The sequence below is a fragment of the Equus caballus genome, chromosome 25 (genome assembly GCF_041296265.1).
Source record: "Equus caballus isolate H_3958 breed thoroughbred chromosome 25, TB-T2T, whole genome shotgun sequence".
Classification (NCBI taxonomy): Eukaryota; Metazoa; Chordata; class Mammalia; order Perissodactyla; family Equidae; genus Equus; species Equus caballus.
The window spans coordinates 44,962,228-44,989,677 of NC_091708.1; the positions used below are offsets into that span (position 1 = coordinate 44,962,228).

The 27,450-nt window shown below is 58.9% G+C and overlaps 1 protein-coding gene across 5 annotated transcripts in view; it reads left to right on the top strand.

Moving 5' to 3' along the window:
• The window catches only part of COL5A1 (collagen type V alpha 1 chain), a 171,987-nt gene that overhangs the window by 30,701 nt on the left and 113,836 nt on the right, over positions 1 to 27,450 (top strand). For all 5 annotated transcript variants that reach the window (XR_011432493.1, XM_070251090.1, XM_070251089.1 and 2 more), the window contains exons 2-4: positions 10,093 to 10,260; positions 16,246 to 16,459; positions 17,429 to 17,591. Coding sequence is in view for 4 of the 5 variants with exons in the window: in XM_070251090.1 (XP_070107191.1) it covers positions 10,093 to 10,260; positions 16,246 to 16,459; positions 17,429 to 17,591 (545 nt within the window). In the remaining variant the exon portion in view is untranslated. The remainder of the gene's footprint in view (positions 1 to 10,092; positions 10,261 to 16,245; positions 16,460 to 17,428; positions 17,592 to 27,450) is intronic.

Sequence of the window (27,450 nt, forward strand, 5' to 3'; positions counted from 1 at the left end):
TTGTCCTCCTTCCATTAATCATCTATCCTTCCGTCCTTTCCTCCATCCATCCATCTTTCTGATCGTGCATCCATCCTTCTGTCCATCCACCCATCCACCCGTCCACCCATCCGACTCTCCGTTCTTCCATTTCCTTCATCCATGTGCCCTTGTGTCCATCCTTCCATGAGGGTTTACTGAGTACCCTGTGTGGCGCTTTGTGAAGAGACGGTGAAAACCAGAGGACCGTATCTCTGGGTGCTTTCTCAGTCAGTGTTCACAACAGTATTCTGATGTTGTAGAAAGTGTGACAGGAGAGGCATCTTCTGACCTGTCATTCTTCCGTTAGCCCGGGGCTGTCAGATTCTCTCTAGTCCCTATAGCTCGCATGCTGGGGATCTTTTCTCCTCCCAAGGCCTTCCCCAGGTCCTTAACGTCAAGAACAGTTCTGCTCTTCCCTGGAATGAATCTCGCTTTGCCTTTGTCACTGCTCCCGCTCTCTCTGCTAGTCCCTCCCTGTAAGCAGAGTGAGCTCTGCAGCCGTTTGTCTGGTGGCGTGTGGGAAGCATTCTGCTATCACTCTGCCTCATAGTCTAAGGGACAGAAGGAAGACCTTGGGGCGAAACCGCTGTTGAATGTCACTAGGATCTTGGAGACTGACTTAACCTCCCTCAGCCCATTCCTTATCTACAAAGGAAGGTGCCTACTCTGTGAGCTGCCAGGGCATGTAAGCACACAGTGGGTACTCAGGGGCCTCAGCTGCCCCCCCCCAGGGCATGTAGGCACACAGTGGGTACTCAGAGCCTCAGCGGCACCCCCCCCAGGGTGTGTAGGCACACAGTGGGTGCTCAGGACCTCAGCTGCACCCCCCAGGTCGTGTAGGCACACAGTGGGTGCTCAGGGGCCTCAGCTGCCTCCCCCAGGGTGTGTAGGCACACAGTGGGTGCTCAGGGCATCAGCTGCCCCCCAGAGTGTGTAGGCACACAGTGGGTGCTTGGGCCTCAGCTGCACCCCATGTAGGCTTGTTGCACTAGCTTGCAGCCCCAGTGTCATCTGTTGGGAGATCCCTTGGGGCAGGGCTATCAGTGGTGCCAGCTCGGTTAAGCTGCTTGCGTTCCTGGCTGCGCCTGTCTCTCTCCACGTGCTGCTCTCCTGTGGCCTTTCCAGAGCCTGCTTGCACCCTGGCTGTCGTCACCCCCTAACTGATGTTCACTCCTGTGAACGGTGACAGAGATCCCCGTTTCCTGCCGTGTTGCTGTGACGACAGCTGGAGTGATCCAATGGGACTCGCACCCTCCAGGGCAAAGACAAGGGCAGTGTGAACAAAACAAAGCTGGCAGGAGAGGGCTGGCCGGGGCCGGGGAAGGAGCTGGCTCTAAGTGCCCTGTTAACTGGGCAGCCACTGAAATGCCTGTGTTTCCCAAGGCAGAGCCTGCCGCCCTGGGACTTCTGGGCTCAGAGAATGGAGTGGGGACAGAGTGGTCAGCGTTTCTCGCCTGCTGGGGGAGGGTGTGTCTTCTCTGCGGGCATTCCTGCTTGTGAAACAGAGCTCTGGGCTTTCTGCAGGCCAGGGGCAGCCGAGGCTGGGCTGGGAGGCCAGCTCTGTGCTTTGCACTGTCTGAAATACCTTTCAGGCTTTCTGCCCAATTCCTAGCTCATTCTTCCCCTCACCTTGACTACAAGGCACCCTTAAAACGCCACCCCGATGTCACGATGAGGAGCAGGATTAAGCCATTCTTCTTTCCGTCTCTGGGCCTCCTTGTTTTCTCATGAAGGGTGCAATTGCTGGGACCACAGTGTGCACCCTGGCGTCCCCACCCTCCTCTCCCAACCCTGTGGGGGTGGCTGTGGGGGCCCTGGGGAGGTGCCCGGTGCTGTCTGCTGGTCAGATCTCAGGCTGGGCACAGGTGAGCTGATGCGGCCACATGCCAGGCTGCGCCCTGCACCTGTGTTGGCCACCATCCTGGTACGGGCTGCTCCTGCACTGGGTCCCTTTCACAGAGTGACAGGGAGGCTCCAGATGGGACCCACTGCGCCCAGGGCCATGGGTCTCCTAACTGGGGGGGGTCTTCCCAGTGCCCCAGGGCATGTGGCTGTGGCCCAGTCAGGCGGGCCTGCCCCGGGGGCGTTGGCTGTGCGGTTAAGGAGATAGATGCTACATAAATGATTTGCACACACAACCGCGTACTAACAAATGTGGTAAGAACCCGAGGCTGTCTCCTTCAGTGAAAACATCCACCAGGAAGCCATGGTGGTGGGTTCTCAGCTCTTCTCTAGAAACTGAAAAATGGGCCAAAAGCACCTGACAAAGCTCAGAGTTGCTGAGCGTCCCCAGGCCTTAAGCTGGGCTCGGCGGTGACAGTTCCTCATTCCCATGAAACGGCAGAGGGGGACAGGTGGGCAGGGTTGACGGAGAGAGGCAGGCGGAATTTGCGTGTGCGTGGCGGGGGGGCGAGGCCAGGCAGGCCACTCTCCTCCATGTCTGCGTATGGCCCTCAGCGCACGGTGGGCAGAGCCAGGCTCGAGTCCAGCCCTGTCCAGCTCCAAAACCAGTGGTCTCTGCTACACCATGCCTGAGTGGGGCCCAGGGCGCTAAGGCCTCGTGGTGTGTCCCTGGGGCCTTGAGCGCGGCAGTTGCGCTATGCACTGCACAGTTCCGGGGGCACTCTTCCCAAGGACCATGTAACGCCCTGGCATTGGTGAGGGGATGGCCGGGGAGGGCGGGGTCCCCTGGGCAGGACTGGGGCAGGGGGAGGGTGAGGGTGGGGCCTTGCTGTCGGCAGAGGAGTTGCAAGTTCTGGGGGATGGATGCCACTGAAGAGGGTTGGGGGTGTTTTTAGGGGCACAGGGGACCCCGTTTTCCCAATGTGGCAGTGAGCCTGGCCACAGGCCCACAGCGCTCAGGGAGTTCAGGTCTGTGCCCCCATGACAGCCCCGGGGTAAGCCCGAGGCGGGAGGGGGAAGACCTTCTGCGGCTCCTGGCTCCTGGGATGGCTCCCCGCCCACCTGCCACCCACTGCCTGGCCTGCCCGAGGCCCTCAGCACATTTTCCTCCCTGGCCTCTCTGCTTTGTTCCCATAGTTTGGTCATTGAAGAAGAATTTCAATTGCAGCCTCTGAGAAGGCCTGTTTGTTTTCCAACCTGCTGGGCTGACCTCGCGGATGGCGCCCGCGCCCTGCAGGGCTGGCTGGTGCAGAGGGGCCTCAGCCACCGGGGAGGGAGCCCCCCTTGCTGGCCCTGCCCTCCATCCTGCCTGAGCCATGGATCTTCTTGTTTCCAGGAAGTGTCACACAGGAACTAGGAAGGATGGCAGTAAGAGCAGGTGTCTTCCACGGGTGGCCCATGCTGGGTGCTCTAGGGCCATGGGAAACGCAGAGTTCGGGACAGTTTCCATGAGTGTCTGTAGGGTCCAGGCCCCTGTGGGCCCAGGGCCTCGGCGGGACATGCCTGGCTGGGCCTCTGCCCTCCTGAGGTCCACAGCCCAGGGAAGCCTGTGTTTTTGTACTTAGAGAACCACAAACGCAATGGGAACAGCGAGATCGGATACCCTGCTGCAGTAGGCATCCTGTCATTAGCTCCGTCTTTCGTCTACCTGTGCCAAGGTAGAGGGACGTTCAGGATTGGGGTGGATCAGAAGCTGAGGATGGCTCCGCTGCAGTCCCAGCTCTGCACTAGCTCACTGTGTGACCTTGAGATGGTCACTCCCCTTCTCTGTCCATTTCCTCTTTCAGAATAAAGGTCATTAGCCTTGATGTTACTTATGACCCCTTCTGGCTCTAAAATTAGTTCTGAGAATTTTGAGGACTTCAACCTTGGTGGCTATTTAGAGGGCTCTTAACATTTTCTCTTGAAGATAATGATGTTGACTTTGGGGGGGCTAAGAGCTCCTCTGGCCCCCTGCCCCCGCCGGTTGGCTCGTTCCCTCGGGTTCTTCTGGCTCCCTCTGCAGCCACGGACACTGGGCAGGGCTGGCCCTGGGCTGGGCCCTGGAGGGCTGGGGGCTGTAAGTGTCGGGCTGTGACCTTTGGAGGACGGGCCGTGGAGCGCTAGTGCTGGGGAGGCGTGGGGATCCCGACATGGTGACCACGTGCCCGCAGGAGGGCTCAGCATCGTTCCTGCGGACTCAGCTTACCCAGCAGTGCTGCCTGGCTCCGGGCTCCTGAGCGTGTGTTAAGAGAGCCACGGCCTCCCTTTAGTGGTGAAGGCAGCGTGTGGACAGGGGCTGTGCAGTTGACCGTGGGGAGAGTCAGCCACTATGGAGGGACAGGGTGACAGTCACCCTCTAGAGAGATAAAGGGGATGTTAGTGCCTCACCTCGTCCCTCCGTGTGGCTGGGGTCTGGCAGAATCCTCCTATTTGGGAAAGGACCCGGGGCCTGGAGTCTGGCAGGTAGGTGAAACGGCACCATGAGAAGCACCTCTTGATGGTAGAGCAGCCTTGGGCACTGCTCCGGCTTAGGGGGCCACCTGGACTTGGGGGGATGGAGAGAGAGCTCGCCTCCCACTGGGACTCCAGTCCTGAGGGACCTGGTGGAATCCAAGACATGTGATGGATTTGAGACTGAGAGAGCAGATTCTGATGAACCTCCTGACCCGTGCCATGGGGACGGAGGGAACAATGACCCAGCACGCCGTCTGGCACGGACATGGGGCCTGGACTTCAAAGGCACTCTCTACTGATAGCAAGTGGTGAGGAAGACGCATCGCTTATTTAGAGAAAAGCAAAAGAGGAGTGGAATTCCAGCAAAAGCCCAGGCACAAGCCCTGGCCACCCTCGTGCAGGAGGCGTGACTGTCTCAGGGCCTTCCTGTGCGGATGGAGTGGCAGCTTGCAGTGCTCCGAGTGAGGCCACTGTGACACGGTGGCCGTAAGGCAGGGTGCCAAGGTGAGGTGGTGCTTTTATTCACAGAAATAGCAGCAGGACTCAGTACTCAGATGTCATTTTCCTCCTTGCCCCTCCTTGTCGTATGTAAGCGCTGTAGGTTCACTCACTCAGTCATTCAACAAACGTGGCTGGGTGCCCTGTATATTCAGGCTCCTGCACCAGTGCGGCTCTGGGCACAGCTGATGACTAAGCCCCACCCACACGAGTGGCTCCGCCCGCCTCCTGCTGCTGTTTTTTTTAAAAGATTTTATTTTTTCCTTTTTCTCCCCAAAGCCCCCCGGTACATAGTTGTGTATTCTTCGTTGTGGGTTCTTCTAGTTGTGGCATGTGGGACGCCGCCTCAGCGTGGTCTGATGAGCAGTGCCATGTCCGCGCCCAGGATTCGAACCAACGAAACACTGGGCCGCCTGCAGCGGAGCGCGCGAACTTAACCACTCGGCCACGGGGCCAGCCCCTCCTGCTGCTGTTTTGTATCCTTTCTCTGTCAATTCCTGCTGGGACCTGGGGCTGAGTAACTAAACCTTGAAAGTGCACCCCTACCACGAGGCCTTGGCGCTCAGCTGGGTCTGTTCAGCTGAGACATCTGTCCTGAAGCACCCCGTCCCTGGACCCCGGCACCAGGCCCTGAGGGCTGGGGAGGGCCGGGGGGAGGAGGCGCTGGCATCAGCACTTGGTGAGGCCCCCTCCCTGTGCATTCCCCTGTCCTGGGGCTGGCAGGACGGTGGCTCGGCAGTAGCTGGTGGGAGTATGCTGATTGGGTCCTGACCAGCATCCTTTCTAATGCACGTGGGGACCACAGGCCCTCCTCTGTTCCCTTCCTGGAAGCAGGCCGTGCAGAGAAGCATTGTCCATGAGGAGTTCCAGGTGCAAAGGAAGGGTGTGGGCCCGGGATGGGCCCTCAAGTCAGGCAGACGGGTGCTTGGCCACTGTCACCTCTTCCTTGTTCTGAGCACCACCGAGGAGGGGTGTCCAGAGCTGCTTGCGTTCCACGAGGAACCAATTTAAATTCCTGCTAAGTGCAGCCGGCTCTTTCCATCCATGGCTCTCGTGGGTGCTGGGTGCCTGAGCCCACCCCAAGAGCTCTGCTGGCCCCGGGGAGGGAAGCACAGGGAAGCTGCCCGGCTGGTCACAGGCAGGCTGGCTGCTGAGGTTGGTCCTTCTCACGGGGCTGTGTGCCACATCCTTGAGGCTCACCGGCGTAGTCTCAGCCCCACCATCTCTGGGTCCCCACGCTGGGGTGCATGAGGCAGCCGCTGGTCTGGCCATGAGTGCCCGGCATGCTGTGCACGGCAGCCTGTCTGAGGGGTACCCTGGTGCCTCTTGTCCAGCAGCGTGAAATGAGGGCTCCAGGTGATGTGGGCTGCCTTATTCCAGGTCTGGAGTGGGGGGTCACGAGGCTCCCCACTCACGGTGGTGCCACCCATAGTGAGCTGCCACCCAGACTTCAAGAAGCCACTGCTGTGAATGCTGCCGGGTCCCCATGACGCTGGTCTCGGACCCTGCAGGGTGGACCAGACCCTCCCTCTCACATCCCAGCTCCAGGAGACTCTGAGTGGCAGAACCTAATTTGCATCCCGAGCCCTTTCCGAAAGGGGATCTGGGAAAGTTGTTCTCCATTCCCCAGGCTCTGCGGGACAGGAAGGCACCAGAAAACCCAGAAAGGAGGGTGGGCCGGAGCCTGCGTGAGCCGAGGTGGGGTGCCCACCGCGCCGGGGCCTTTGCTCCCACGCCATGGGTGATGCCCATCACGGCCAGGGTGACGTGAAGCAGCCAGGCTTTGGAGTGCCCTTGTCCCCATCACCGGTCGTTCTCAGGCACAAAGACTGGCCCCTGGTTGGGTGCGGAGGCCTCACAGTCAATTCCTTTGCTGTTTTCGCTGAGCCGCTGGGATGCACTGTGAGCCCCGAGGGAGCCCATGGGATATTCCCAGCTCGGCCCTCAAGGAGGAGAGAGCGAGAAGGGCAAGCTGTTTGTGGAGCTCCGAGGGGCTTGGAACTGGGCTGGGGGCGTTCTTCACTGTGGTAGCTTCTCTCACTGGCCTCAGGGAGGAAGTGACCCCAAGATCTTCTCCCTGGTGGGCTGACGCCGGGCTCAAACCCACCCACCTGTCCCCAAAGCTGGTGCTGTCTCCCAGTGACATTCTCATCCTGATGGCGAAACTGAGTCCCGGTTTCTCAGGAAAGTGTTTTTGGAGGGAGGGCTCCGTGTGGATGGGAAGGAGAGTCCACAGGAGTCCTTCCTGGCTGATCCTCCCAGGCCCTTGCCACACCTTTTATAAAACTTGAAAATAGATTTTTTTTTAGCTCTGGCACAGGGAGCTCCTGGCTGGTGGGGCAGGTGGCGTTGGGCCTGGAAAGGTCTGGTGGCCTTTTCAACTTGTTGCAACAGCGATCTATAAACATGTCCCCGAAGATTCCTGGGAAACAGCTCTCTGGGTCAGCAATCGAGAAAACAGCTCTGCAGGCCCGCGCAGCCGGGAGGGGCACCACGGGCCCTTGGCGTGTGAGTCCCAGAAACCGCAGCCGGGATCTTTGATCCGTCCCCTGGCCACTGCCGATCTTGGAGCCGAATCTCAGAGATGAGCCAGCGCTTGGCGCTGTGTCACTGTGGCAGGTGAGCTGGCGGCTGGCACGGCCATGTCTTCCCACGGCCGAGTCCAGGCCTGGGGCTGTGCCGGGCACCTACGCCTGGCTCTGCTTCTGAGGTCAAGTACACAAGCGTCCAGCGAGGGCTGTGGGGGCTGGGTGGGAGGGGTCACCGGTGCCGAGGGCTTCAGGGGTGCCACAGCTGTCGGGGGCCGGGCTGTGGGTAGGAGCTGAGAGCCGCTCAGGAACATCAGAGACCACGGGAGGCAGCGACTCTGTACGTGGGCAGAGGCCAGCCTGGACAGAGAGTGCCCTGGGTCCCCACGCTGCCCCTCCCATTGCCGGTCCTGATCGTGTCCCTGCAGAGGTGAGAGATCCTCGTCCCTCGTGTTTCCGGTCCCTCGATTAAAGTGACAGAGGACTGCAGTGGAGCCGAGCTGTAGAAATGGCCCCGCTGGAGGCAGGGGTCTCAGAGATCTGGAAGCTGCGTAGTAGGGCGCCTTGCAGGAAACTGTTGGGGGGGCGCGCACTTCATGATGGAGAAGAGCAGCGTCCCTTCTCTCCAGCCCCTTTCTCCTCGGAGCCTGGCCCAGGCTGCTGTCTTGCCCTCGCTCCCATCTCATCGCGGCAGGGTGGCCACAGGGCACCGTCGGCACCTCCCCCTGGCGCCGTCCATGTGGCCTGCCCTGGACGCCCTGGCCCGGCATCTGCTCCCCTCCGGGCCTGCTCTGGACGGCACCTTGTCTGGGCGGTTCTCTTGTTAGGAGCTTGCTGGACAGGCAGTGAGGCCACACGGCCCCCTGGGCCCCCGCCCTCTCCTGTCTGATGGTTCCGTTGGGCTCCAGGTGCAGGAGCTGGCTGCAGGAGTCCTCGGAAACCAGCCAAGGGGAAGCCAGCCTCCAAAACTCCCGCCCTTGTGAAAACAGTGGGACTTTGCCTCTGAGTCCCAGGCATTTAATAACCCCTCTGGGGAGCGAGGCCGATGAGCCGGGAACCTGAATAGTCAAGGAGGGCCGGAGACCCAAGGGCCAGCTTGCGTCCATCCTGGGTGCACCCAGCCGTGGCCGCTGGCTTTGTAGTAGCAGGTGTCAGAATCTGACCCAAATTGCCATAAGCATAAGGACACTTACTGGCTCATGTAGGTGAGCCGCCTTTAGGCACAGCTTGATGCAGGAGCCCGGTGTGGCCCAAGTCTGTCTCTCAGATTCCCAGACAGGTGCTCCCCACAGCCCTGGGGGACGGCTGCCCGTGGCTCCAGCTTCGTAGCCCATGCTGTGGACTGTGGAGCCAGCAGAGCAGAGACGATTCCTCTTTCCCAAAGGAAAAAGCCCCAGGATGGAGCTTCGTGGCCTGGCCCGGTCACATGCCCACCCCTGAACCAACCACCTGGGACAGGGCGGTGTTGTGCTCTGGCCACATAGGGCCCACATGCCGCAGCAAAGTGTCCGTAGCTAGCCCCACCCACACCCGCGTGTGCAGGCGGATGCTGGCCGCTGGGTTCGGGGGCCCCCGGGCAGCCCCCAGCTCCGTGCTTTGGCTCTTGTCACTTTGACTCCAGGTTTGAGTTTATTGTCTCTGCCTGGCCTCCCAGGGGCCTCCTGTTTGTAGTAACACGAGCTGAACTTTCCACACGAAACTGCCTTGTTTAGGACAGGCAGGCGGATCCCAAGCCTGCGGTCATCACAGTCTGGGGGTCTGGGGTCCTCATGATGTGAAGGAGGGAGCCATGGGCACATGGCGCCATCCTTTGCGTTTGGGGGGCGGCCGAGGCCTCCAGTGAATACCCCAGCTTCAGTCGGAACGCCAGCTTCTCCCCTGCCCTCAGGCGCAGCTGCCCTTCTCTGTGGAGCCCCTGGATGGGGGGGTCAGGAACTTTCCAGAAGGCATGCAGGGACCTCCTCCTCCTTGTCCTTGGCTCTACACTGTCTTGCCCTGAAGGCATGGGTCTTCTGGGGGCAAATGGAAACTGGATGTTTGCTGTGAACGGTTACAGGAAAATCACATTTTGATCGGATAGCGGTGGGGGACAGAGTGTGCCAGCAGCGTCCCGCCCTTCTCCTTCGTAGCGGTGCCTGAACTCGGGAAGCTGCGTAACAGACTTCACCAGCTGTCCCTCGATCCTGCTTCCTGAGCCCGCCCTCTGTGAGGCTGCGTCCGTCAGCCACGGGGTCTCCCACTGCCTTGCAGCTTCGGTCCGGGGCAGGTGTTCCTGGAACACTGATGAGAAGGCGTGTCCGGGAGCCCGGGGGTTGTCCAGCTCTTGCTGGTTGAGGACTTGGGAGTGAAGGAGCAGTGTGAGTGCAGACTCAGGACGGGAGGCTGTCAGGCGGGGCAAGCGAGGGTTTGCCCCTGGCGTGTGGCTGCTTGCAGGATCTGGGACCGGAGTGTGGTTCTGCTGAAATACACGTGTGTGTTTCTCCAAAGTGGTCCACCCCTCCTCCGCCGGGCACCTGGTTTCCTGAACGGGTCCTCAGCATCTTCCCAGTGTCAGAAATTGGCCATGGTGCGGGTGGGGGGAAGAGGCGAGGGGTTGGTTTCCAATTCTTGTGAACCCTCCGGCGTGCTCCCAAGAAGGCGGGCCTGGGCTGAGCGCTACTGCTCTCCTCTCTGGGGCTAACCGCGCACCTCCCCTTTGTCGTTTCAGCTCAGCCAGCAGATCTCCTGAAGGTTCTAGATTTTCACAACTTGCCTGATGGAATAACAAAGACGACAGGTTTCTGTGCAACGAGACGATCTTCCAAAGGCCCGGATGTTGCCTACAGGGTTACAAAAGATGCTCAGCTCAGTGCACCCACCAAGCAGCTGTACCCTGGTAAGAGACGTCCGTGTGTGTGTTCTGGATGGTGCGTACGGCTCCACCCTCCTGCCTCCAGCCGGGGAGCAGAGCCGGAAGCCTGCGTGGTGGGGAAGCAGCCTTGGTGTTCCAGGAAGCCCGGCTAATGAGCCCGGTTTGATCTCATTATAGTGCAAACACAACCCCAGCAGCCATCACCATCCACCACCAAAGTCGGGTGCGTGAGGCTCATCTGTTCCCATCGATTCTGCAGGCAGGTGTATCTCCAGCTGTAGACAGGCTGCCAGGACTCCAAATGCAACAGGGAGATGGATGGTTCCCTGGTGACAAGGTTAAGAGAAATCTCAGGGTCGCGGGAAAGGAAGGGCTTCCGGAGAGAAGCTTAATTGGGGGCAGTGACATTAAGAGACGCATGAATCAAACATCATAGCTCCCAGCTAGAGAGCGCAGGCACACGATCAGAATCAATTGCCAGGCGCCAGATCTCTGCTTTTAATCACGTACCCAGAGTGGGAAGCGATGTTAGCTGCTAAGATGCAGCATCCACATTGTCCCTGTCACCTGGCCCTGGGGTAGGACATGACACCCCCTCCTCCCACCCTCTGGGCTTATCTGGATGGGCATAAATACGCCCACGATTGATAACCTCCCCTCTGTCTTAAATGAGCTCCTCATTGTGATTCAGATCAGAAAGGGACCAGGGGCCCGTGGGCAGGTGAACTCACCTTAGGATTGTTTTGTGATTATTAGAAGAAGACCGTGCACCATCCTTTTGGTGACCCGGATGTGACCCTGACATTGAACCCAGAGTTGGGCAATCTTTTGACAAGTTCTGGCGTCTCTGTTCTCCCATGTGCCCCCTGTGTCCCCGAAGGACACACTCTCAGGGGCTGCATTTCTGCTTCCTCTGACCTTCCACCCATAGCTCTGTGCTTCACCCCAGCTGTTTCCCAGCCTTCCTCGAAACCCATCGGGACTTGTAAAAGTTCGTCTCTGAGAGAGGTCGGGTCACGTCATGTCACGAACATCATTTTGGGCTGATGAGATCGCTCAGAGGCACCGAGTACCTGCAAGGTCTCTTAAGGAGCCCACTTTTGGGGGCCGAGTCCCCCTGGGTGGCAGATGCCCAGCCTCAAGAGCGTCTGACTCGCCCTCACAGACGGAGCTCGCTGCGGGGCTCCCTGCTTCACTCCCACGTGGGGTTTACTCCCCAGGCATCCGGAGGAGCCTTCCTCAGCCTTTGCGATGGACGTATCTTTTAGAATCACCACTGGATGCTCACTTGCATCTTGTCCAGAAGTCGCCTGCTTCTCCCCATGTCCCCGGTTTAGAATTCCTGTCGTAGAGATTCTGGGGGGCGGGGTCCAGGGAAAGACTTGAGGGAGCTGACTGCTCAAGAGCTTGGTGACCCTGTGCGCTAGAATAAATGCCCACCGTACCACGTGTGCATAGTGTTGTCACATTCAAAGGCCGTGCTTGGAAATCAGGAGTCCTACCTTGGAGGGAATCGGTAGTCAGTTGCTGACATTTAGTTTAGTCTGATCTCTGTCACCCAATTCAGGGTCATTGGCACAGCAGACTCGCTGGAATTCGGGTCCTTGTATCCTCTTTCCCCTCGCATTACCCTGTGGCAAGAAAGCGTAGGCTGTCAGAATGCAGACTCATTATTGGAGGTCTGGGATGGGTTCCTGAGCAGTAAGGTAGGGAATTGTTTATAAGCCCACGTTCTTCCCAAGCTCTCAAGTTAGTACCTTGATTGGACAAAGAGTTTAAATGGCTCTTACAGGGCCTTCTGGTCGTAATTAGCTCATGTCGTAGCGTGGGTCCATATATAACCATCACCTCATTAAAGCTGAATAAAACGAGCTTGCTGTGGGGTGAGTTAAATGGGCGTCTCTGTGGAGTCCTTTCTGCAGGTCCCAAGGCGTTGAGTCAGTGCCAGCTGTCAGGGGACATTCTTAGAGCTCCTCAGCGGAGCGTGACGCTGTGTACCTTGGATCTGATGACACAACACGGCTTCTCTGTTCCTCCCTCTCTTGGAAACCTCTGAATGAGCACGCCGCCTGTCATCATTTTTGTTTTGAGGCCCGTCTCCCAGGGAGTGGCCGTGTCCGCCTGCGTTTTAGGTGCCCGTGTCTGCTGGGCAGCTGCTGAGGGAGGGCTGGTGTGGTCAGGTGGCCACGGCAAGGCTGGGGGCACGGTGGCCTGAGTTGAGCACAGATATCTGTAAACGTGTCTTGGTTCGAAGGGAAGCCCATGTGCAGGTGACTTATTCCCATAAGGAGCAGGTCCCCGATTCCTGCCCAGTGGGCTGCTTGGGGTCCCTGAAGATGCAGGCGCCCCCTTCGCAGGCTGAGCGGGCCTGGGTCATGAGTGCTCAGTGGCCAAGGTTGAGCAGGTATTTGGGAACCTTTGAGGGGACGTGTCCGCCTGTCCCCAGCCCAGGCCAGACATGAGTGAACCTCTGGCGTCCACACACGTTGGCCTCCCCGCTCGCTGATCCTGCAGCTTTGCGGGAGTGGCCTGTGGTCTCCCGTCTCTTGACTGGACAATCGAGGCGCCATGGCTTGAGGCTCTCCCGAGGAATCCTGCCCTTCCATGAGGCGAAGATGAGCAGTTTGTGTTCTCTGCACTTTCTAGCAAGACGGCGACTGGCACTCCGCCCTGATTCTAAGAGGGTTTTCTAGTCATCTGGGTTCTGAGTCAGTGGGACCAGGGAGCTCAGCTCCAAGCCACTGACTTTCTCAGCGGCTGGCACTGGGTAGCCCTGACACCGTGTAAACTAGGCTGTAAGGACTAGAGCAGAACCCAGCACTGATGCTCTGGGCGAGCGGGCACTGTTGACAGAGTAGAGAGGGCTGCACTGCTTGCCTGGGGGGGTCCCCAGGCCTTGTCACCCTCTGCCTGCATGGGGGACATCATGTCAAGGTAAGACTGGCCTGAGACCCTGGAAGAAGCCTTCAGGGATCCTCCTTGACAACAGGAGGCAAGTGTGTCCCCTGAGGAGGCCCTGGCTTCCTGGGAACCCCCCTCTGCCCCAGGGCTCCCATGCTGGGGCACTCCTACCTCCATTGAACCAGCGCCACCTGCTGCAATCACTCAGGTCCAGGGGTCCCCTCTGGGGGAGACCAGAACAAGGCAGGCTCCCCTGATGGTCACTCGGTCCCCTCTATTCTCATGCCGACGATTGGGGTCCTCTCTCCATGTCCTCCTGCCCTGGGGGTCTTGGGGCCCCTGAGACTCCCCTCATGATCAGGGTCTGAGGTAGGGGTTGGATGTGACGATGTCCCCCCCAACCCCATCACCTTTACCCCAGGCCTTCCCTCCATGGCAGGGTGGGGGCTCCAGAATCAGCCTCCGTCCAGCAGAACATCCTGTCCCATAACTGTTGGCTTAGTCGGATTCAGTTTAACAGCAAACACATTGATTAAACTCCTACTGTATACCTAACTGCTCTGGTGCCTTTGCGCCCGAGGCTTAGTGAAAAGGAGACGATGCAAGGAAGTAATTGGGCCTCTTGCCAAGCCCACCCCTCAATCATGACTTTGCTCAGAGAAATAAAATATGAAGTGTGGGACGACAGACTCATTTCTCCCTGACTGCCCAGACATTGTGGATTATAAAGTGTGCCGGCATCCTGGCTCGTGTCACGACTAGAATGGACCATCTCTAAAGTGACAATAAATCCATTGTTATTTTGCCAGGAGAGAGATTAATGTTAAACGTAATTTATTCTTTCAGGTTATCTGAGCAGAGAAAATTTGTTACCAGAGAGATTTAAAAATTGGGAAATAGCATCTTACTGAGCCGGGAGAGACGGTTTGTGGTCCCGGGCCACGTCTCACGCTGGAGAGAGTGGGCCCTCTCACTTCCCGGGCTCTTCATTCTTCAAGACAGGACAAGAACTGTCAGTGGCATGGAGTCCTCATGAGATGGGGACATGAGGCAGGTGGCCCTTTGAAATGAGTGCGAGGGAGTCACTGACTCGTCATAATTGCCCAGTCCGCCCTGGATGTGGACAGCGAGCTCTGAGATGCTTCAGGACCAACACCACTCCGGCCCCGCCCGTTCATTTGCTCAGGGACCAACTGGGCCACCAGGTCCTGCCACTGGCCTGGCGTCTGGGGTCCCTCCTGGGGCTCCCACTCCGTGGCTGTACAGCTCAGGCCATGATCTCTCATCCCCCCTCACATCCCCCCTCACATTTGGAGGGACACTGTGAAGCTGATGGCTGTGTGACAGTTGTGGCCTCAACAAACCTCTTCCCAAATGGCTTCCTGTCCGTAGAAGGACAGCCTGACTCGGTTCCTCAGTGAAACTGGCCTTTCTTCAGACAGATGATCGCACTGACCACCGTCACCTGCCTCCTGGAGCTGTCCCCCTGCACTTGGGAATGGGGGCATTGAGCTGGTCCCCTTGGGGGGTGGGCGGGGCCGTGGCGCTGAGCCCAGAAGCAGACCCCAGCACCCAGCTCCTTAACACGGGGTCCTGAACCCCAGCTGGGAGCCTTGGGCCTTTCCCTACGGGCACCTTAGCCAGATGGGCTTTTCCACCCGCCTCTGTCACAGCATGCTCTCTCTGTCAGCCTTTAGAGGCTGGGGGTGGCTTCACCGTCTGAAGCAGCGGTGGCCTCTCCTGCCCTCTCCAGCAAGATCCCACCCCTCTGGGTCCTACAGAGGGTGGTTTTCTCCTCCACCCCCTGGGAAGCCTCAGGATGCTGTTGTCCTGGTGCCCTGGAGGCAGCTTCTCCCCAGCATGCCACCTGCGGCGCTCTGCTCCAGGGACCAGACGCCCAGGCCAGCTGCCAGGCCGCACGGCGATTCCGTCAGCAGAGGGCGCCCATGGATAGTGTCCTTGCTGGAAGCTGCTCGCATCTCTGTTCTGTCACCTGACAGCAAGGCTGGTGGCCTGCTGGGCCATCTGGTTGACCTTGTTGCAATTCTGAAGAAGGGATGGGTCTGACGATGGGTTCTGTTCTTATCCAGGCCCCTAAGCCAGATTCGCAGCCTCTGTAGCGCTCCTGGGCGTGGGGCAGCTGCAGCCTCAGGTCCGGCCCCTTCCTCCAGGCAGAGGTTCCACTTTGACCCCTCTCTCGGTGCAGCTCCTTCTGGCTGCTTCCGAGAAGCACATTGACATTGGCTGAGCGTTTCTGGCTGGCTCGACTGTGCTCGATTGGCCCCCCAGGCTCTCTGCAGAATTGCGGGTTGCAAGCGGTGAGAGACGATCACTGACTTCATCTCCAGGACTGATGGGGATGGGGTGCCGAGAGTGCCTGTCACGTCCCGGATGCAGGGCGCGCCTGTGGAGTCTGGACGTGTAGAGCAGACCTGGGTGCGCTCGGCAGGGCTAGCCTGGCTCTGCTTTTTAATGACCTCAGATTGTTTCCGGTCTGTGGTTAAGGAGCGTTCCCTCCTGCCAACACACCAGGGTTTTGTTTTCCTTTTAAAATTTGGATTGGAGTCTTTTGATTTCTCTCTACTTTTTCTCTGTTTTGCATATCAACCAAGAAATGGCAAAAAAAGGTCCAGTTCTAGTCATGCCCCCTGCCTGCTGCCTTCCTGCCCGCTTCTCTCTCCTCCCCGCATCCAGAGGGTGCTGAATGAGACACGAGCTGCTAGACACAACCTGAGGCCCTACAGAGGGTACAAAGATGCCTCGGAAATAGCCCCTGCCCGGAGGAAGCTCACAATCTAGGAGGTTCTAATTAGGATTTATACACAGATGTATTGAGGTGTGGGAACTGAGAAGATGGCATTGAAGGCTCACAGTTGGAAGGACCAATGAGGTTTGCATTTGAACTGAGCCTCCAAGTGGATAGGCTTGGCCATGTGATGCTAGGAAAGGGCTGCAGGAACCGTTTGATCAAGGTGCAGATGTGCAGCCATGGCTGTGCACATGCGGCAAAGGTTGTCAGATATCTGAGCTGGTTCGGTTGCAGAGACCTGCAGCTGGACACAGTTGGAGATTTCCTAACTGCTTTCTTATGTCTATCCTCTGTTCCAGCATCTGCATTTCCTGAGGATTTCTCCATTCTAACCACTGTGAAAGCCAAGAAAGGCAGCCAGGCCTTCCTGGTCTCCATTTACAACGAGCAGGGCATCCAGCAGATCGGCCTGGAGATGGGCCGCTCTCCCGTCTTCCTCTACGAAGACCACACAGGGAAACCAGGGCCGGAGGACTATCCTCTCTTCAGGGGCATCAACCTGTCAGATGGCAAGTAAGTGAGCACCACTCAGCAGCCCGATCCTTCTCCTGCTGGAGGGGCGGGGCAGGCCACCTGAAGCCCGCTGGCCGGATGGGGATGTTGTAGCAGGGGGTGGGCGCCAGCCCAGAGAGAGCAGAGAGAGGCCTCGGGGGCCTGAGGGCTGGGTCCCTGTCTCGGGTCATCCTTCGTGGCTTTGGGAAGCCCTTTCTTCCCCGTGGACGTCCAGTTCCTATTTGTAAGATGCACTGACGTACATCCGATGGTAGCCTCTTGGTGTCAGAAGGGACACAGGAGATTGTGCGGTTGCAGTCAGCTTGTTCCAGAAAAGACTTAAGGATGCTTAAGGATACAGACACATGAGATGTGGGGGTGAATGATCAAAACGAAATAAAACAAAGGCACGTCTTTCCAGCGTTCTCTACTGGGTGCGTACCTAAAGCCTGGCGGTTCGAGCGTGGCCTCTCTTGTGGCTGACAGGTCTGAGCCACGTGCAGTGGTCTTTGAAGACCTTCACGACGTGATTCCTGTATTTTCTCACTCAGAGTTTCAGATAGCTCCATCGGTCCCACCATTTCCCATCAAAATCGGTCTTCTCCAGCAGCCTTCAGCCTGCTGCTGGGGGTTTGGGGGATACCCACCGGGCGGTGCTCCTGTCCCTGCCTGCACTTGGCCCACTGGCCAGCCCACGCCGGGTTTCAGAGCCTGTGCTCAGGGCTTCCCACTGAGTTTACAGGTTCGGACAGCTGACCTCGTCTGAGAGACGAGCAATCTGAGGTTCCCAGAGGTGCAGCGGCTCTCACAGTGGCACGCGTGTGGCTGGGGTCTGTGCCCAGACCGTCTGATTGCAGAGGCTCAGCTCCACCGTGACCGTGCAGGGAACAGACAGTCTTTCTGCGTGTCTGTACCTTGCAGCAGGTGCCCGTATTGCGTCCTGTGATGCACGTCCCTCTTCACCCGCCCGGGCTGTCTGTTTCTTTGCAGGTGGCACAGAATTGCTCTCAGCGTCCACAAGAAAAATGTCACCTTGATCCTGGACTGCAAAAAGAAGACCACCAAATTCCTGGACCGCAGTGACCACCCCATGATAGACGTCAACGGCATCATCGTGTTCGGCACCCGGATTCTGGATGAGGAAGTGTTTGAGGTAAGCAGGAGGGCCAGGCCATCCCACAGGCCACCTGGAACAGACGCCAGTGAGCGGTCACTCCTTGGTTAGAGCCACTGAGGCTGCTGTTGGCAGGCCTGTCTCTCCATCAGGGCCAGGCTGCTATTCCGATGTGGCCACGGTTTCTGTCGGTCACTGCTGCTGTCCCAAGGGGTGTCTGTGGTCTGTGGGAATGGAGAGGCCATGCGAGGACAGTGATGGCTAACTCTTCCACGGGGCCCAATACACGTGTCTCCCGGGGACCACCTTGGGCAGGACATGGGGCTTTGGTGAGCCGGGACCCAGGGCTTGTGGAAACAGGCAGATTCCTGCCTTCCGATGGCGGAGGGCCATCCTGCGAAGAGGGGACAGCTGCCTTCTGGGTGGCCTTGGAGGCAGAGCTTGGCCAGGGAGTGGAAGCTTCAGGAAGGCACGCACCACCACAATTCAGAGACGTTCTAAGTCAGTAGTGCCCAGCGGTGTCCAGCTTGGAGCCTGGCTTTCCTGGGAATGCCGGAGATGGGGGACTGAGCAGACTGGGCCCTGGGAACCCCACTGCAGCCCGCGGGGCCCTGCGTTCCTCTCTTTTGTCGACTGGGGTTCAGTGTAAGTTAGCCTTGGAGAAGCAGGTCACCAGGGAGGCCCCGGGGGGGCGTCGGAGTCACCTGGAAACTTTACAAGTTCAGCTTCCTGTGGCAGGGCCCTGGGGGTTCGGGGATACCCACCAGGCACTTCAGGTCACGGTTCCTCCCTCTGGCTCAGGCTAGGTGGCGGCCAAGGCCCCTCGGTGGGCTCCCTTTCCTTTGACATAATCAGGCTTTGCAGAGGAAGATTTGGGCCCGCCAAGGGCGCCGTGGCTAAAGCGTGTTTGGAAACCCCCCGGCTGGATGGTCTCTGAGGGCTGTCCTGGCTCTCTTGATTTCACCCTTGGGGTCCCCGGAGACGGAGGACAGGATGAGGCAGCATTTCCTTCAGAAATTCCCGAGGGCTGGCGAGAGTTCCCCGGAACCCTCAGCTCCCCTCTGGGCGGTGTTGGACCGGCCAGTCCCTTTCACCAGTGCTCACGCCTGGGGTGGGCTCCCTGGGGCCTGTGTCTCCTCTGTGACTTGAGTCCTGCCAGGCCGGACGCAGTTTTGGCTGGACCCCAGCAGTCACTGAGCGCATGGGGGGTGAGAGTGCGTGCCCGTCACTTCATTCTGTCTTCGTGGCAGCCGCGATGGCTGCCGGTGGGCGGGGAGGGTGGGCGAACAGGCAAGTCTTCTCTTTCTGTGAAGTCGGAATGGGGCCGTGTGGCCTGACTACGGAAGAGAGGTTCAGGAGGGTGGCGGCCTCGGCCCAGACTCTTCGCTCCGTCATGGCCTGGATTCGGGGCCTCCGGCAGGTGGCTCTGTCCCTTCTAAGCTTCTGCTTCTGCTTCTCCACCTGTAAAAGGGAAGCAGAAAGGCGGCTACCTCGTGGAGCTGGGACGAAAATTCCATGAGGTCAAGTGCTACGAGCAGCAGCATGTGACCTCTCTCACGGTGACGTTTGACAAATGGGAGTTACTTGTCCTCGATGTCAATGCAGTGTCGCAGCAGGTGGACAGGTGGGGCAGAAACCGGGTGGTCCGATGTGGATAAGCAAGGAGAGATCAGAAGGTGGGAGCAGGCCGGGCCTATTAGGAGAAGGCTGGCGGCCAGTGTGTGGAGGGGGGTCTGTGGGTCCTGCCGAACCGGGCAGCCCTTGTGTGGCCGGAGCAGGTTTCCAGGACAGCTGCAGCGTGCAGGACAGCGGGAGGCCTGGGCGCCTGCATCCTGCTGCCACTGCACCATTTGCAAGTTATGGAGACGCACCCTCTGACCACACTTGCCCAGAGACCCGGGATGAACTGTGGACCTCCGGGCTGTCCTCTGCCCGGCAGGAGGTGGCTTAGGGGCTCTCCTGGGGAGCTGGTGTCAGAGGCTGGCTTGGGGGTCGTGCAGACTGGGATGGAGTTTTTGCTGTTGAGGGGATCCAGGTGAAGCAGGCGACGTTGGTGAGTTGTAGGACTCTTGTTTGTAAAACGTGGGTACCAGTGATGGCACCTCGAGAGATGCTGGGGGCTGACCAGGGCCCACCTGTGGAGCGCTCGGCTTGGATTCCTGCTCAGCGACCCACAGCCAGAGTGGCACCCGCTGCCCGTTTTCCTGTGGGTTGAAGTTCTGAGCTGCGAAGGTGCGTGTGCTGAGGCTGGGCAGCGGCATTGGGGGTTGGAATTAGTTTATTGCGCAGTAGCTTTTCTGCGTGGTACCAAGTCTTTGTAATTTCTGGTGCCTTTTCTGTGCTTACGGTGTGCCTTTTATTGTAAAGGTCCAGGAAAAAGCTTTATCTGTCTTAAAAAAAAAATCAGGATCTTAAAACAAATCCTGCCTCCCTGATTTTCTGACCGAGCCAGAAAAGCTGTTTTCCCATGAGCACAGATACATGAAGAATGCATTGCTGTTGGGCAGCACCGGGAGGGTCAGACTGGTTTTGAATCCCAGCTCACCGTTTACTGGCCGTGAGATCCCGGGCGAGCTGCCCAGCCTGTCAGAGACTCAGTTTTCCCTACTGTGAAATGGGGACAGCCATAGTGCCCAGCCCGTATTTGTGTGTGAGAGGCAGAGGTGAGAGTTCATGCATGTGCGTGGACCCCAGCCCGCGTTTCACGACGTTGCCTACCTTTATTATTAAAGGATGAAACTTATTTAAAAAAAGAAATGGGCCTCCGATGAATAGCCCTGTTTTCCTTCTCCGCTCCTCCCAACAGCGGTGCAGGCCTTGCCGTGTGGCTGAGGGTGGGCAGGCGTTGAGCGAAACAGCCGCTCAGGAATTTGTTCAGAATTGTGGGGACCCATTCTTTCTGGTCATGGCGTTTGATTTCAGCGGGAGTGGCTTCCAGGAAGGAGAGATTTTTGTTGATCACAATTTCGTCACGTTCTGAAGCAGGTTTTCCTAGCCCTGGACGTCCCTAGCTGTTAGATGTACTCCTGTTGGAAAATGCGGCCTGTCGCTCGTAATGAAGACCAGCAGAAGGCGGTGATGTCTTCGGCGGCCCCCGAGCCTGTTTTCCTTTGCTTTTTTCCTTCTCAGTGCGGTGATAAAGTTGGGTGGGTGGGCCTCCCATTCCCAGCTGCCCTTTGTCTCGTGGGGAGCAAGACAGAATTTTTATTTCTTTTGAGATAAAAGTGATTTAGCGCTTTGCTTTCCAGCAGGTTTCAAATAATGACACTTGCCATTTTAACCACTTGGCTGCTAGAGAAGTCTCTTGAAAAGGAGGGGGCCGCACCGTTGAAAAATATTTCTCTTGCAGCCACATTCCTCCTCTGGAAGGATGGCTTCCCCTCATTAAAAGCCAATTTGTCCCACAGCTCTGAGAAGCGCTGGCTGAGCCGGAAGGATTCTGGGCACTTTGGGTGGATGGCCAAGTCACTGCTGGCACACACATGCTGAGTTTTGTGCTCAGTGCTCCTTCAGAATAGGGACTTAGCGAATTCTAGAGAGTCTGTTGGGAGCGCTGGGGTTTTTCCTGGGGTGTGCGTGGCCCCACAGAGGCCTCCTTTGTCCCCTGTGAGGAGCCCCAGAGGAAGCGAACTGGGGATGGAGACCGTCAGGGCCGAGATAAGTGCTTCTCCTGCAGGGCGGCGCCTAGTTTTAGCCAGACGGCATGGTGCCCGGGGCCCCCCTGGGTGCAGACCCTGGGCCTGGGTGTGTGGTGGAGGCGGGCGTCAGCAGCCCGCGGCTCCCTCGGCCTCCCCAGCCCTGGGGTGAGCCTGGTTCTGACGGGGCCACCCTGGAGGGGTCTGGGGCGTGGGACGGGGTGCTCGGCCTGGGGAGGGCCTCTGTTTAGGGCTCTGTGGTGGAAGGACTGTCCTTTTGGGGGGAGCCGTGTCCAGGAGGGGGGCTGTGGAGCAGAGGAGAGCCGCCCCAGGGGAAGATCTGGGCCTGGAGCCAAATCTCCTTTTAAGCCGTTGAATGTTTAAAGGGGCTACAAGACCCAACAGACTAAACTGGAGCTTTCTCTGCGAAATCCCGGGTGCCGGTGGGAGAATGATGTATTGCATCCAAATGACGATCGTCCGGTCTGCCTGCCCGCCTCTGAGCTGTTCAGAAAGACCCCGTCGCTTACCTAATCGCTGATCCCCTTTTTCCAGGGCTCTGGCTTTTCCACTGACACTTCTTCCTGGAAGTCAGCTTTCCTGGGGCGGGAATGGGGCCTCTCCTGAGAAGGGGCTTTCTTAGCTGTCCACGAAGGCGGCCTGGGCTTCCTCTGGGGGGTGCAGAGCTGCCCTCCCGGGATGTGGATGGAGAATGGCGCCGTCAAGGTCTCTAAGGCCAGAGAACCGTGAGCTTGGCACCAGAGGCCCAGGTCCACGTCCTCATTCCCACTGCCCAGGCCGTGACTGCTGAGCCCCCAGACCCCTCCAGGAGCCATCCTGTCACCTGCTACTTGCCGAGGGCCTCCCTGGGGCGGCCCATGCTGGAGATCACACAGGGCTCAGGAAACCAGAGTCTAGTGGGCTCCAGAGGGAAAGGCTCATGACTGGGCAACGAGGGGCTGTTGGGGCATGAAGAAATGCCGCGGAGACGGCAAAGTGCGAAGCATGTTGGACGTGGTTAGTGAGCTGCAGGACTGGGGACGAAGGACACTTCCTGGGTGCCCAGACATCTGGGGACTATTTGCCGGAGAAGATGTTCTCTGTGTGGTGGGGAAGGAGCGTGCTCTGCAGCATCTGGGTCGTCCACCTCATTGGGACTGTTGTTACTCCATCTCTGACAGCCTCTTCAAGGTTTTGTCAACTTGACCCAAACTTCTCTGTGGAGAGGAACCACAGACACCTTCCAGAATGTGCTTTTCCCTTCTTTGGAAGGGACTGAGGGGCTCATTGGTGGAGCTGGCGGCCAGGGGCTGGCGGGGCCAATTCTGAGTTCCCCTTTGGCATTGAGTTCAGAGGCAAGGCAGATGCTACAGTGGGACAAGGCTGCCGGCGGTGAGCGGCCCTGGGGCTCTGCTCAAGCTGGCTCTGTGTCCTCTGTGCTCACCAGTTGATGGTGTCCACAGGCCGGGTGTCCCTCTCGGGTCCATGGATGCTGTTCCAGCAGGTGCTGCTAGTTAGACCCATGCTGGGGACAGGAGGAGCCCAGCTCTGGAGCCTGCTGGGTGGGAACAGCAGCTCTGTCTGGAACACCAGCCCGCACGATCCATCCCACGGCTGCAGCAGTGAGCAGAGCAGCCCTGGAAGGATCACGTCCTGCCTCCCGGCTCTGTCCCATGAGCCACGTCCTCCCCAGCCGCTGCTCTCTCCTTGGAGTCCATTTGTGCTTTCCCTAGAGGGCCTCCCTGCCGTGCCAGGCCATGCGGGGTGGCCCAGCGCCCAACAGGCGGACCCCTAGGGATGCAGAGGGACATGAGAGAGTCAGGGTCAGAGGCGTCTCAGCCGCCAGGCCCTCAGCTCCGCCCGCTTTGCAGGGACCTTCTCTAATTCCTGGGATGGACAGGGATGTTGCAGTTCTATGAGTTTCGTGTGGCTGGTGGAACAAATGTCTGGGATTTGGTGGCTTAAAAAGACAGAAATTTACTCTCTCCCAGTTTGGAGGCCAGAAATGTGAAATCAAAGGGTCAGCAGGGGGGCCGGCCCCCTGGCCAAGTGGTTAAGTTTGTGCACTCTGCTTCGGCGGCCTGGGGTTCACGAGTTCGGATCCTGGGTGTGGACCTACACACGGCTCATCAAGCCATGCTGTGGCGGCGTCCCACGTAGAAGAACTAGAATGACTTATATACAGCTGGGATATGCAACTATGTCCTGGGACTTTGGGGAGAAACAAAAGAAAGAGGAAGACTGGCAACAGATGTTAGCTCAGGGCCAATGGTCAAAGAATAAAATAAGAGGGAACCACCTTAAAAAGGTAAAAAGGTGTCAGCAGGGCTGTGCTCCCTCTGGAAGCTCTAGGGGAGAACACTTCCTGCCTCTCCCGGCTCCTGGTGGCCCCAGGTGTCCCTCGGCTTGTGTCCACATCACTCCAGTCTCTGCGGCTGTCTCCACGTGGCCTGTCCTCTTCTCCCTGTGTCTCTTACAGGACACTTGTCATTGGATTTAGGGCCCGCCCTAATCGAGGGTGGTCTTATCTGGAGACCCGTAACTTAATTACGTCTCCAAAGACCCTGTTTTCAAATAAGGTCGCATTCCCAGGTTCCAGGGGTTAGGACCTAGACCTGTCTTGTGGGGTGACAATTCAACTAGAGACCCACACCAGTGTGGAAGGGGGTTTTTCTCCCTGTTAATTCCTGCAGGGTATGTGTGGTTAAGTAAAAGCGAGTCTCTGGGCATGAATCTTTGGTTGGTTTCAGATCAGAGTTTTCTTAGGCTGCTGAGTTGTGTCTGGCAAGGAAGGAAGGACGGTCTGCTCCTCCCAGCTGAGCTGGACGGGGTGGTCAGGGGCAGCCGTATGCACAGCTCCGAGCGTGGATGGGGGCTGTGTGTTTTCGTTTCCGGTTCGGGTCCAGGAAGGGCTGGGCAGTGGGTGAGCGTGGGCCTGGCCTCCTTCCTGGTACGGGTGGCTGGCAGCCTGCAGGCTGGGAGCCAGTGACCAGCTGGGCATTGGGGAGGGTGTGGCTGCTTGGCAGAGGCAGGAGCATGTGGCAGCGGCAAAGAGCATGGAGCATGGTCTCAGATGATGTCCATGCCAAGGGGCTTTGGTCTGGCATCACACCTTGAGTGGTCAGAGGTTTTCAGGGGTGCAGGTCAAGCTCTGAGGACGTGCCCCTGGAGGTGGCCTGGGTTGTGCCAGGTGTTCATGATCCATGTTGAGCCAAGTAGCCCAGAGCGGACCATCTCTACCTGGGGGGTCTGGCAAGGAGGGGTCCGAGAGAGCCTACAGAATCAGACAGGCCCTGCTGCAACCCTCGAGCTGGGGACCGGGCCCCTCCGGCTGCCTGGCCCACGAAGGCTTCAGGTTTGTTCCATGGAAACTGTGATCAGCAGCGCCCGTGCCGGCCCAGACGGGCTGATGCAACGCTGGAGGCCCGGCCTGTGCGATGACCTCATGCCGGCCTACAGTGGACTTTCCGATCTGTGGGTCTCCTGGGAGGATAGGCGCCGTGGCTCCAGAAGGGAATGTCACTGCGCGTCGACCCGCCAAGCTGCAGCGGCTCCGGAAGGAGGGCCCCGGGGACGGGCCGGGTCACAGCCAAGGAGGGAGGAGGGTCATTGGCTTTCCTGAAGGGGCAGGGCGTTGTGGCGGAAGCTCCTGGGTGCCGAGTCCCGCGGTCCTGCCTGCAGTGGCGGGGTCAGTGGCCGAGGGAAAGCCACCCGCCCAAGCTCAGGGCTCCTGTGTGGGCGCTGGAGGGCGAGGGGATCCTGTTGCGTTTGTGGGCTTCCTTACCATGGCCAGCCGTCAGGGGATGTGGGGGGACTGCAGCCGAGCCCTGGTCCCCGCTTACCTTCTGCGCGGCCTTGGACAAGCCTGGGACTCAGTTTCCTCATCTGGAAAATGGGCTGTAAGGCTTGTGGTGAGGATGGAAGGAGACAATGCCTAACAAAGCCCTTAACACGGGGTCCATGACCGGCGAGCCAGCCCGAGGCGTCCATCTGCATCCAGGGATACTGTCTGAGGGCCGCTGGGCATGGGCACACCCATCACGGCCCGTTCTCCGGCTCTCTTGCCCACTCCGGGGAGGGTAGGCGCTTACTATTGTAATGCAGTCGTGATTGTTGTTCCTGCCGGCTTCGGGGAGATTCAGGAGGGGCGTGCAAGGGCCGCACACTCAGCTGGAGGGTGGAGGGGCTGCGTTCAATCCTCACCTGCATGGTCCCTCGTTCCTGGGCTGCTGTTGCGAGGCTGTGGGGTGCGAGGTGTCCCCTCCGAGGGGCAGGCCACACAGGAGGGCGGGGAGGGGACCCTCGGCCTCAGCGTCCCCGTGCCTCCAGGGTGGGAACCACGGGGAAGCCCTTTTGTTGCCTCTGGAGACTGGAGGGTGGGCTGGCGGGTGCTGGGTGCCCGGCCCCTGAGCGCGTGTCCCGGGGTGGGAGGGCCGGCGGCCGGCTGACGGCTGTGCGGAGCACCCGCGGGCGGTCTCTGATGCTTTGGCTCTGAGTCTCCGTTTCGGAGAATGTGGACAGTCCATCCTGGGCTCCTTTCCAGTCGGCGCCATCCTGCGTTTATTGGGACGCTCTCTCAGCGCTGGGAAGGGCAGGTGCTTGTGGGGCCCGCACCGGGCGGCCTCTGCTCCCTGAGGAGCCCCAGCGCTGGGCCGGTCAGGGGGGCTGGTTCAGAAAGCCTGAGGCCCCGAGATGGGGCGGGGGGCGGTTGCCTCCACAGGTAATCTCTCCCTTCTGTTTGGAGAAGCAGAGTAACAGTAACGCTCCCTCTTGGTGTCGAGGACGGTGCGTTCTGCCCTCACTGCCTCGTAGTCCGGTCCTGATGGTCGACTGGACAGTTCTTCCCAGCAGCCCGTGAGGTGTGCATTGCATTGGCTCCGCAGTGCACACGGGAGAACCTGGAGCCCAGAGAGGGAAAGCCACCTGCCCAAAGTCACGTAGCAGGGAAGTGCAGGGCTGGATTTTGGGCCCAGGTCTGGACCTTTCCCTGGATCAGGAGGACGTCTTGATTCTCAGGTGAAGGGATGAGGGGCATTGGGTCCCTGATGCCAGATTTCCATCCTTGTCCCTTTAGGCATCTGCCCTCCAGCCTGACAGAGCCCCTGCCTGCTCACTCCCCTCGCGAGGGTGACCCTCCAGCTGGCCCCTGGGCTCTGTCCCTCCCAGCCCCGAGGCCATGAGTGTCTCCACTCAGAGTGACCTCGCCTCCCTCCCGCCCCTCCCACCCTGGGCCCTGGCACTTCTCGCTTTCCACCTGGAGTCGCTGCCCTCTTCAGTCCCTGCTGGGTTTTCCAGGCCTCCCCAGCCACTCTCTGTCCAGCTGTGGCCAGTCCAGATGGTCTTGGTCCACAACCAGGTCCTTCGGAAAGGTCTTGGGGTGACCAGGCGGCAGTCAGGACTCGAGGGCCCTGGGAGGACTCTTGACCCTCATGGGGGCCTGGAATTCTACCAATCCGACGTCTGCAGGGCCGAGAGGCCTGCGGGCAGTTAGTGCTTCTGGGAGGCTGTGTGTGTGAAGCCACCTTCCAGAAACTGGGAAGTGCAGATGGTCCCCACGAGTTAGCCGCACTGGCTCACCCCGACCCTCTTGTGTCCGGAGAGCATTTGCCGTCAGGGTGGCCTGGGGTTGGGGCACAGCCCAGGACCTTGGCCGGGCTTGTGCCACAGGGCCTTCCTGCTCACGATAACTCTGCCTTCTCCATTCGGCTCAGTGCAGAGCCTACTCTGAGGCGGAACCGATGGCAGACAGCATTTGGAGCAGCCCTGCCTCTAAAATCAGCCCCCACTGCTGCCCGGCCCCCCAGCGGGATGTGCGTGTCCTGCATGCAGGGGGGAAGCCTTCCGCTGGTCGTGGGTTTGCAGAAAGACCCCGAGTCAGGTCTGACTGTCAGCGAGGACGCCAGTTACTCTCCTCTTGACAGAATGAGACTCAGAAAGGTCTTTCAGGCTGGGACCATGTTCTAGAGCCAAGGAAATGAAATTCAGTAAGGATAAATGTGAATTTCTGTAGCCGGGTTCAAAACGATCAATTGTGCAAGTGCAGGGTGGGGAGATGTGGTGGTATATTCTTCCCACGGAGAGTGTAGGGATTTGTGGCTGTCCAGCCCGTTAGTGACCATGCTTCACATGTTAGTGATGCGGCTTCACAGTCATACATTCAGAACAGAGGGCAGGATGATCGAGGGTCTGGACCTTGCCCTGCGGAGGCTGAGTTTCAGACCTGAGGTCTGAGTCTAGGATGGGGAAGGCAGGAAGGAGAGGGA